The sequence below is a fragment of the Leptonotus elevatus genome, chromosome 5 (assembly GCF_054856555.1).
Source record: "Leptonotus elevatus isolate MCC_2025b chromosome 5, RoL_Lele_1.0, whole genome shotgun sequence".
Lineage (NCBI taxonomy): Eukaryota > Metazoa > Chordata > Actinopteri > Syngnathiformes > Syngnathidae > Leptonotus > Leptonotus elevatus.
Window position 1 is genome coordinate 26,395,769 of NC_141243.1, and position 11,693 is coordinate 26,407,461.

At 37.8% G+C, this 11,693-nt stretch overlaps 1 protein-coding gene across 2 annotated transcripts in view; it reads left to right on the forward strand.

Moving 5' to 3' along the window:
* The window catches only part of LOC147174795 (uncharacterized), an 11,411-nt gene extending 9,681 nt beyond the window's left edge, over window positions 1-1,730 (forward strand). For both annotated transcript variants that reach the window (XM_086075089.1, XM_086075090.1), the window contains 2 exons: window positions 79-144; window positions 1,442-1,730. In XM_086075089.1, coding sequence (XP_085931215.1) covers window positions 79-144; window positions 1,442-1,606 — 231 coding nt within the window. In that variant the 3' untranslated portion in view covers window positions 1,607-1,730. The remainder of the gene's footprint in view (window positions 1-78; window positions 145-1,441) is intronic.
* The last annotated feature ends 9,963 nt before the right edge of the window (window positions 1,731-11,693 follow it).

An 11,693-nucleotide genomic window follows, 5' to 3' on the forward strand; every position in this document is an offset into this window, starting at 1 on the left:
TAACTGTGTAAATGCACAGGTACAGTCGTGTTACTAAGAATTGAATTTTATATGTATTTTTCTCTTCATGTGTACCAGGTTTCAACTGAAGCACAACCTGAAGACATAGCTGAAGACGTAGCTGTCACAGACCAAGTTGACCAGGTGACGAGATTTCTTTTTGAATATTGATGTTGAAATCAGTTTTCAGAAGCAAGACGTTAGGAGTGAAGAGTGTAGAGTAGATGCTAGGGCTGAACTATATAACTAACAAATATAATCACAACAATTTTTTATGCAATGTGTATTGCCAAGACGTTCAAAATATTGTATCCAACAATAAGCTTGTATGGGACTAAAATTCCTACAAGTCAACATTAAAAATATCTCAAATTGAAGATTTGTTGGCAGTTTGGTGATTTGGATTATGCACTGTAGTGATCTTTTGTTCCCATTAATTTATTTATGGTGGATTTTAGAGATGAACTCGCTATCAATTTTATTTTATTTTTTTAAACAGAAGTGTAAACATCAGGTAGTTAATTTACTTGTATCAAGCTTGGATAAATGTGCTTTATGTTTTGGACCTTTCGCTGCACTAGAATGCACTGGCATGATGGGTATTTTATCTTCTGTGTTATTTGTATCTGCAATGGATCTTTGTTTCACGCAACCAGAATTAATAGTGCAGGCATTTTCATTGAATGAATATAATTTAGTCAAGAGGATAAATTATGACCCATGTTTATACCTTTATCTTTAGTTGCAAGCAGCTAAATGTTGAGCAATTGTCTCAATCTTAACGACTGTCTGACTCGGTAAAATAGAAAAGTCTACTGTAACTGAAGGACTGTATCACACAATATCTGTTTTAGGGGCAATGCCATAGATTAAGCATATTAACTATCCCTCTTGTTAAATGCTTCATCTCATCTTTCGAATAAATGTGACTAGATTTATAATAATCTTTAGTATGTGCACAAACTTTAGGTTCTAAATGCTTTTCTAGTTTGCTCCAGCATCTGGCACATATCCCGTTTAAAAAAAATGCAAAACTGCTTGATGATGAAGACCTTTGGTAAATTAACTTTAGCACATTAGCCCATCAATGGCGGGAGCTACTTCTGCCGCGAGCGCTCGACACTTTTCTCCAGCTTCTACTTCGAGTGTAACATCACTAAGTAACAGCGAAGTAAAGCTAGTAAATATTTATGACCACCCGCCAAAATGAATTTTAACCCGCATCTGGCAGGTTAATTTTAGAGCCACTGTATATATGCATAAGTATGTGTGCATCTACTGTATATATGGATATCATTGCTGTCCTGTGAAAAACACGTTTCCATTTTTAGGTCGCGGGCTGCTCTCCGGTAGCTCCTATGGTGGAAGTGTTTTTCACAGAACAGCGACAATATGTGTATGTATGTATGTATGTAATAATTGTTTTCGTTTAAAAAATTAGGTTGCTGATGTATCCAGTTCAAGTGAGGATTCGTTAGCAGAGGAATATGTTCCAGATTCTCACAGTACTTCGGACACTTCCTACATTGAACCTGTTTCAGAAATTCAGAAATCCGAAGGTATTTCAGGAATGAGCTATGAGAAAACTGCTCATCCTTTAAGATGAGAGGTAGTCATGTTTTAAAGAATAAAATGTTCAATGTTCACTGACTCTTTTGCATCTGGTTTCATGTCGAGCTTATCCATTACACAGCTGTGTTTGACCTAGATAACCTGTTCACATATGAAGCAGTTTTATTAACATACCAGTTTCAGTCTGTCCTAAAATTGTAAGTTGTAACATGAGCACCATGTTAAAACTTACAATTTTAGGACAGATCAGGTATGACTTTGCATTTCACAGTATTGTTATGTACAACAATGTGTCCTTATATCAGGTAAGTCATTACACATCAATGCCATTTTAGTTTGTGTAAAGTCAGAATGCCAGAACTTTCAAATCACTTCAGTGACATGGTTGCTGTGTGTTGTGTAAACTTTGTCCTTGTAATGTGAGTTGGTCCTCATAATTACCATTTTTGCAATGGGCGTGGCTTATTTAGGTCATTATCTATGTCCTCACAATTACGGATTTTTTCAGGTTTTTCTTTTTTTCGTGTGTTGAGTTTTTTCAAGTTTTGAAGTGAAATTTTCCTGGACAACCCCAAAAAAAATTTTTGGGTGCAAGTCCCATCTCTCTGGCATTAGCAGAAAGGGGTGTCCCTGTAATACACAATTAAACCGGTTTGGAAAAAATGTCCTCATAATACACAGAGGCAAGTATGTGTGTGTGTGTGTGTGTGTGTGTGTGTGTGTGTGTGTATATATTTATGTTTAGAGGGCGGGGCCAATATTCGGAGAAAAAAAAAACTCACAAATTTGGCACTTTATAAAGTCACAAATTCACGAGTTTTTTTCTCGCAAAGCTGCGAGTTTATAAAGTGGCAAACTTGCAAGAAAAAAACTCAGAAACTTATGAGAAATACACGTAGCGTAGCTATAGCCTAACCATGTGAGGATTCGTTGGTGATTAATGGGACACTGTTTATAAAATGAAAAGGCAGGAAGGAGACAGTTTCATTCTTAAATTTAAACTACTCGTCATACACCGCAGCTAGAGTGACAGCACTTCCTGATCGCCTATCAGCTGACTAACACTAACCAATCAGATGCTAGCATACTTTAGGTAAATGCAAGTGAATGATGGAGAGCACCAGATTTGAGACATCAATTTAGATACTTGTACAAAAAAATAAATTAAAACATTTATGAATGTGTAAATGATAATTCTGGACACATAAATGTACAAGTTAATATTTATTTTAACAAATTAACTTAAATGCTTGATCCTCAGGTTGTGGACCTTTGCAAAGCGAGACGTCTTTGTTGCTGGCCGTAACCAACGCTGCAAAATGTGAATGCTTAACATCATATGGTCCTTATTTGAAAACCCGAACAAAAAGTATTGGCACAAACATCCGACTAGTACGCTATGTGTATTTCTCGTAAGTTTCTGAGTTTTTCCCGCGCAAATCTGCCACTTTATAAAGTCACAAATTTGCACGTTTTTTTCTCTGAATATTGCCCCTGCCCTCTAAAAAATATATATTTATACGTGGTCACTAAACTAACTTAAAACTGACAAAATTATTCGTAAAAAGTGCTAAAATTTACCAGTGAAAACCATTTATTATTTTTATGATTCAATAAACTGAACAAACATAATGGTATTAACTTATTTTGTTGTACAAACTTTTAAGGCAATTAAATGATTTCAGTAATTGGCATTGGGACTTGTTCACAGTTATTTTGTGCTGTGTGCACAAAGAACATGTTTAACATGTATAAAATGTTCACCTACACATGTCAAAGACTGCTGCAATATGTATTGACCCACCATTTGCAAGCTAACCATTTAAGCTTGCAAAATCAGGCACAGCTGATGCAGGCAGTAAATTTGTACCTGTTTCCTCATTCTCTTTATCCAAAAATGCTGTCCTGGTCTAGGAAAATATTAGAGCATACTTGCACAAATAAATATTCCAGCAATCGAGAGGATGGATACACTGTAAAAAACAAAACAAAAAACAACAAAAATTAAAAAACTTTTTTACATGGTCTTCCTGGATTTTAAAAATATCATTTAATTTACAAAAATAAACTCTGATTTTACATGTCAAATGTAAAATAACATGAAATCACAGTAACTGTAAAAACAGGAAAAAAAAATCTGTTCTCTTACAAAAAAAAACTCCATTAGGAATACATATATTGATTGTTCAAATACGTTCACAAATGTATCGTAATTTCACAAATATTTGTCTGTTATTTAATGGAATCAAATGTCAAATTTAACTTTAAAACCCTAAAAAAAAATGGGGAAAAAACATTTATATTTACTGAGAAATTAACAGTAAAAAATTATAATTTTACCATACTTTTTTTGTGAATTGACAATTATTTTGGTAAGTGAAAATAACTGCAAGGTCCTAGATGGTAGCATTCATTGTATTAACATTTATTTTGAAAGGACATCTGAGATCTAGGTAAAGGGGAATGCTTGAGAGAGTGAAATCTAAAATTATCAACAACAGTGGCAGCGTGGATAGAGTGGTCGTTTGGTATCCCTGATGTTGTAGGTTTGATCCCCTTGGTGAACATGTTGAAGTATCCTTAAGTAAAATAATGAACTCCTAATGCTGTGTCATCAGAAGGTGAATGACTAATCAGAATGTAAAGCGGTTTGAGAGCCTCGTAAGGTGGAAAAATGCTATATAAATGAGTTACCCTAATAGTAAACTGTTGCAACTTTAAACACAATATCTAGTTTTTCAACAGTTATTGACCATGTTTTGAAAGATTAATCACATCCTTTTTTTTTTCATATACGGTTATATTACATACAATCTTGTTAAAAAAACAGTAAAAAAATACTTTAATTATGGGAAAAAAAACTGTTTTTACGAGAAAGTAATTTTCAGTAATTTCACAGTATTTTTCTAGCGCCAAAGCTGCCGAAAAAATTACCGTTTAGTTTTTTTATGAGAAAATAATTTTCTGTTACTTCACAGTATTTTTCTGGCGCCCCAGCTTCCCGAAAATTACCGTTTTTTACGAGAAAATCATTTTCTGTTTTTTCACAGTATTTTTCTGGTGCCCTAGCTGCCGAAAAATTAGTTTTTTTTATGAGAAAATATTTTTTTGTTATTTCACAGTTTTTTTTCTGACGTCCCAACAGCCAGAAAATTGCCGTTTTTTTGTTTTGTTTTTTACTAGAAAATCATTTTCTGTTATTTCACAGTATTTTTCTGGCGCCCCAGCTGCCGGGAAATTACCGTTTTTTTTAAACGTTTTTTTTACAGTGCTAGCCATAGCATTTTTTAATTGTGAGCACCAGGAATGTTTGGAAATCTAGATGACAAATGTGCGGTTGTTGTGTAGTAATGCACCCCGAGCAGTGAGCGAAATAGTGTACAAAACTGGTGGCACTGACACTAATATGGTACTTGATCTCAGCAACCTGCAGCATCTTACAACAGGTGTCATCAGAAAGGCACTTATTCTGGCAAACGGATCTTTGACATTTTCTAGAACGTTTGAAATTGTGACAGACAAAACATTGCTAATTTAGATTAACCAAGATTAATTTATTATTTATTGCTTTAAATGTGTTTTCAGCTCCTGATTGTATATTTGAGATTAATCTGTCAAAATCTTCAAAATAAACATGTGCACAATGAAATGCATGCTAGAATCATATTCAGGATGCTAAAAAAACACACTAAATAGAGCAAGAATTTGCGGTCCACAACGTTTGGTTTAGGTGTGAGGGCCAAGATTAACTTTTTATTGCTTTAAATGTGTTTTCAGCTCCTGATTGTATATTTGAGGTGAATCAGTCAAAATCTTCAAAATGAACATGTGCACAATGAAATGCATGCTATAATCATATTCAGGATGCTAAAAAACACACACTAAATAGAGCAAGAATTTGGAGTCCACAATGTTTGGTTTAGGTGTGAGAGGCAAGATTAACTTTTTCTTGCTTTAAATGTGTTTTCAGCTCCTGATTTTATATTTGAGGTGAATCTGTCAAAATGTGCACAATGAAATGCATGCTAGAATCACATTCTTGATGCTAAAATACACTAAATAGTGGTTGTGTCCCATCCGTGAGGTTGTGGGTTTGGTCTTCACCCTTGGTCAAATAACAGAAAATGACTTTCTCATATAAAACAAAAAACGGTAATTTTCCGGCAGCTGGGGCACCAGAAAAGTATTGTGAAATAACAGAAAATTACTTTCTCATAAGCATTCCGCTTTCAACATTCCCACGCAGTTTCTGCAGAAATTGCAGTCAGTCAGTTTATATAGCATTTATCACCCTTATGAGGCTCTCAAACCGCATTCACCTTCTGATGACGCAACATTAGGAGTTCAGTATTTTGCTCAATACTTCAACATGTTCACCAAGGGAATTGAAACCACAACCTCGGGGATACCATACGACCACTCTACCACTGATCCATGCTGCCACTGTTGTTTCTAATTTTAGATCTGATGAAATGTATACTCATATTTGACATGTAAAATCAGAGTTTATTTTTATAAATTAAATGATATTTTTAAAATACAGAAAAAGCGGTAAAATGAAAAGTAAAATTCTGTTATATTACAGTTTTTTTTTTATAGTGTATATCAATAAAATGCTGGGGATTGTCCATGAGATTTATTGCATATGTCATGTTTAGGTTCTGTTTTTCCTTGTGTGTCTCCCTTGGTCTTGTTAAGTGTAATCCTGCCCTTCCTCGTGTCAACCAATCAGTGCCCTCAGCCACTTGTGTCTTGCCCCAGGTGTGTCTTGTTGTGTCATTAGCGTGTGTGTATTTAGTCTCCTGTCTCCCCTCTTTCTGTGTCGGTTCATTGTCATTTTCCTCCCGTCAAGCTACCAGATTTTGCCTTGTTGTCCTCCCCACGTTTTTTCACTTGCCATTTGGAGTTCGCTTTTGTTTTGTAGTGATTAAAGTCCTTTTTTGTACATCACCTTTGCCTCCTTGCCCTGCTTCCCTGCGACTGGGTCCTCCACCAAACTTTGCCTTCTTGACAGCATATTTTAATTTGATTTATGTATATCCTGTGTCCAACAATAACAACAACAAAAACGCATTCTGTAATAATTCTAAATTGTAATTTAACTATGTCCTTGTAAAACAGCAGTACCAGTTAAAATGCAATGCAGAAGTTAAAATCCTTTAAATTACCTTGTGGTCATATTAACTGTCACTTGCCACTGAAACAACCTCATACATTATGTCAGTATGCACCCAGAGTCGTGTTCCTATTCCCACTGTTCAGGAAGAGAAACGCATTTCTTCAACACCTCATTTGAGCGCAATAAGCAGGAAGGTCACTTCAAAGCTGAGACCAAGTTGTTAGGACAATCGCTGAGTGGGACTAACAAATGCACCAGTTGTAAAATTTAAGGTGTGAATGCCTGCCCTCTGTGTGCCCTGCTGGGTCTTTCAGTATGCAGTCATCGGAAGATAGTTTTACATTGCATTTTTAGGATTGGTCTGACAGGATGCATTAACATGACTTAAAACTAAAGTTAATTGAAATATTTTTTAAGAGTAAGTGATAAGACTAAATGAGAGATAGCTATTGTTTTAAATCAGCTCATTTGCTCACTTAGTAAAATAATAAACAAATTACTACTTGTAACTCAGTAAGATAGGGGAAGTGAAACTTTCACTCATCAAGAAAGGAGGGAAAAGGCATGTAATGTTTTATGAAATATTCATCTTTTTGTATCGTTTAAGTCAGTTCTCAAATGGAGGGTACGTGAGGGTTTAAAATATATTTAAAAAGTACAGTCTATGTAAACATTTCAGAAGATTAAAAGTTCATAAAATGAATTTTAAAGTCAGTTGGCTATTCTATTTCAGTGTCCTAAAAACCAGCATCTCTCCCATCCCAACTTGTCATATCATCACCCTCTTAAAATAATTGCCTAAGCCATTTTTTGGCACAGAATATTTTTTTGCCTAAATCATTTCCTCATTATGCAAATGGTTAATTTTTTTTGTTTCCTGAAAAATCTGGAGAGAGAAAAATGACTTAGGCAATTATTTAAAGAAGGGGTCCATATGCCACCTGTCAATTATTTGAAAACGTTTTTAAAATTCTGTTGATTATTTATTTTTGAGAACAGAGCTTTACTATGATCCCAAAAGAAAACACTTTATGTTGATTTGTGTGCACAAATCTTTATTTATAATGAAATTTATTTATTTTCTTAGTTCAAGAGGAACCACGTAAATACAAACACAGTTCCAAAGTTTAATAAATCAGAAAATGACGGCACAGCATTCGTTTTTTTCTTTTTCTTTCTCCAACCAGAAATGCTTTGGTGGTACTTGGCTGAAAAAATATTTCATAAGGAGTACGTCACTGAAGAAAAGTTAAGAACCACTTGTTTACGATGCACATCATTGTCACTATAATCATAAAGTAGACTCGGTATAAGTAAAAGTAGAAGAATACTCTCTAATAGCTGCATGACACATTTTGAGCTTTACTTTTTACAGTATCATTAGGCTCACTGGAGGAGCGGCAAATGTTGTTTGGGGAAGAAACATGTGGTGGCTGGTTGGACTTCTGGGTAGAAACACTTCGGATTTATCTGTGCATTTCAGAAATATGCTGACCTCTTCACCTCTGCCATTTGTGTCTCCCTACTACCCACCACCACCCCCAACTCACCACACCAGTCACCCCCAAGCACGCGCGCACGCGCGCACGCGCGCACGCGCGCACGCACACACGCACACACACACGCACACACACACAGGAATGATCGCTCCAACCTCGGCTTCGGAATATATTGATCCTTTTTATGGCAGCAGTTTCTACATTACCTTCGTCTTCCTCGTCCATTGTTGCCCCATCAAAAGAGGCTCCAACCCAGAACTGCTTCAGAACTGTGATGAACATGCAGATTCTTGTTCATTAAACTTGTTATGAATAATGTTGTTTTAATTGATTCAATACATTAGCATCACAGTTTGTTATCTTTTTGATAACGATAAAATATCAAACTGCGAATTTTTGAAATGCTAAATTTTCTTGTATTTTTTCCTTTTTTTAAAAACTTAGATACTTCCATGTCCTCCGGGACAAAAGAGGACGTTCACAAATGCAAATATTTTTTTTTAAGTGAAAAATATTTGTAAAAATATAGCGTTGCAGCCAATTTATAGAAATCCATTTCCACAACAAATTGTCTGAATTTCCACATTTTTAACATTCTCGAACATTACAGAATTACTGCCATTTTATGGCTCAGACCAGTTCATTGTATAATTCACCAAGTGTTCATGAAGTTGTATCACTTTATCCCTTATACAGGCCTACTGTAGATTACCATTCATCCAACATAAATTTTATATTGTATTCATATTGCATTTGTTCCAAAAATCGATATTACAACTGAATGTACTCACAGGATCACAATCAGTGTTTATTTGAAGAAGTATGAGGTCCTGGCCGTTGGACCGGCTGTTTGGGAAACTGCTGAATTTACTGATGAGGTGTGGGCATGCTTATATCACACCCCTGCTTGGTGCCTGTACATTGGGGTTCACACCAGTGGAAAAGAGGGTAGCCTCCCTCCTCTTAAGTGTTGTGTGTGCCCACTGATCTGAATATATGACTGGATAGCCGATAGACCATACACACCCTTGCAAGCCGTTGAAGTGACAGGGCGGCCATCTTGCTCCTTCAATCTCACAAGCAGACTACTATTAGCGTATTTCCACTGGAGCCCAGCACCGCACGAAGCCAGCACGGTGTTGGCGAGCGTTTCCATTACAGCTGACAGTGTCGGAAGTGGACCGTGCGGAGCTGCTCGCGGCCCTACGCCTACGTTGGGTCAGAGCGAGCTCAGAGCGGGCCCAGGACATGACGTAAAACACCACGGCAGTTGATTGGGTGGTCGGTCCTGTGATGCCATCAGGAATGGACATCGGTGAGGGGAAAAACAAAACAACTTACCAGCCGTGTCCTTTTCGACAAGTGTTCGTCTTCTTTTTTGCTCCCACTGCTATCAGCCTGTATAGCCTCGAGGGCTTTCCGACGATAAAACATCGTCCTTTTCTTCGCAGTGGCGATCCTTTTTGCATTGTGAGCTCTGCAGAAGCGCCACATCTGAAGCACCACAAAAAACAGAACGAGTAACCGATACCGGGCAGCGTCGTCCTCCATGGCTTCCGTGTTTTGGTTATGTGTTGTTTCCCGCGCTCTACTATTGGATCGCAGGCGGTTATGCGCTACTTTCGCCCAGCGTCTCAGATGCACATTGGAGGTGGAAACACAGTGCGAGCGTGGGTTGGGCTGAGCTGACCCGCCAGCGAGCCGAGCATTGCGGTGCTGGGCTCCAGTGGAAATACGCTATGTATAAGCTATACGGTGTACGTACAGATTAGACATATACAGCTCGTAGGCAGTTAGTATTGACCATTTGCACCGACGTTACGTGATCTGCCCTATGACGGACGGCGGAAGGAAATGATTGTTGAATGGAAGTGGACGTGACCCGGAGAGACTTAGTGACTTAGCGACTGTTATTTTATAAATTAAAAGTTATTATTGCCCATAGAGCCATGGAATCTATTACTTCAACCGAAGGTCGCCTGTCAGTCGAAGTTGCACATTTAGTCGGGACTGATAGAGTGCAAAATTTACTTTAGTTGGAGATCGCTAATTTGAAAACAGCCCTTACCTTCTGTTGTTGCATGCTGTTTTTACCAAGTTAATCAAATCGTCGACTTTTCCGGAATCCACAGCGCACGACCTGTATCATTATGTAGTCAATGCCGTCTCTCCTCCTTACAACGGGGCTGATTTAAAAGCTTGTCGGCGGACAATATACCTCGTAATGCAAAGGCAAAACTTGTTTATCATTCTAACTAACTTATTTTTACATAGTCTGTTCTATATTTAAACGCTGTGATGATGTTATGTTACTATGTTTACTAGCATGGAACAAATGACTATAGTAGTGGCAATCTATGCAGTAATTTCATGAATATGACTCCATATGGCTCCAGAGTGAAAAACTCCAAGCACAAAGACGAAATCCCCCATTAATAAACAGTCAAATGCACTTACTAGTTTTGAAGAAGGTGCATTTTAAAACTAAGCTGTGTGTTCGTACAGTTGAAGTGGACGCTAACTATCTGGCTCGTTAATGTGATTTGAAACACGCAATTCGACACTTCTGTTACAATCTTTGTTAGAGTGTATGTTTACTAGCAAAATGTATGAACATTTATCTACTAATTACAACATTTATCTACTACTAACCTTGCAAAAAAATTACCACAATAAAATCTGTGAATACTTTGTGGGCTGCCAGTCCTTTCTGTTGATTGCTGCTATCAATTGACGTATTTTGTCTTTATTAGTAGGTATGCGATAAAAAGCAACATTTGGTTTACTCCTTTGTCTGTTTGTACAACCGACCGCAAAAAAAGATATGACCATTTTATAAGATAATAGATTAGATAAAGGACTTTACGCTGTACAAGATTCAACGGTTACAATAAGTCACGGTCACGGAGTGGAGGACCCAAATGCAGGAAGGTAGGAGAGCCACGGCAGGGATGCTGGTAACTTAGTTTTAATCAAAAACAGGAAAACACAAGATCACGCCCGAGGGCGGATAAAACAGCGAGTAGCGTGGGGTACAGAGTAGATCCACGGAGAAATGCTACTAGTCAAAACACGCGTGGTGTCCACAGCACCTGGAAAGATTGCACCTAGAACGGTAGCAGAATCACAACGTCAGGTCTGGTGAGTAGCGTCACGGAGTAATAACCCGACGCTCCTTGCTGTTTCTGCCAGGCTTTTATTTTGGCCTGATGAACTAATGGGCAGCAGGTGCGTTTGGCAGGATCCGCCCTCCAGCTGTTTCCCCAGCAACTGCAAGGGAAAACAGAACCAGCTGACCCCAATCATGACAGTACCCCCCCCACCACTAACGGACGCCCCCAGGCGGACCACCTGGCAGAGAAGGGTGCGACGAATGGAAGTCACGGATAAGCGGCTGGTCCAGAATCCAGGAGCGGGGAATCCACTGGCGGTCCTCAGGGCCGTACCCCTCCCAGTCGACCAGATACTGAATCCCCCTGCCACGCTTTCGAGAGTCCAGTATG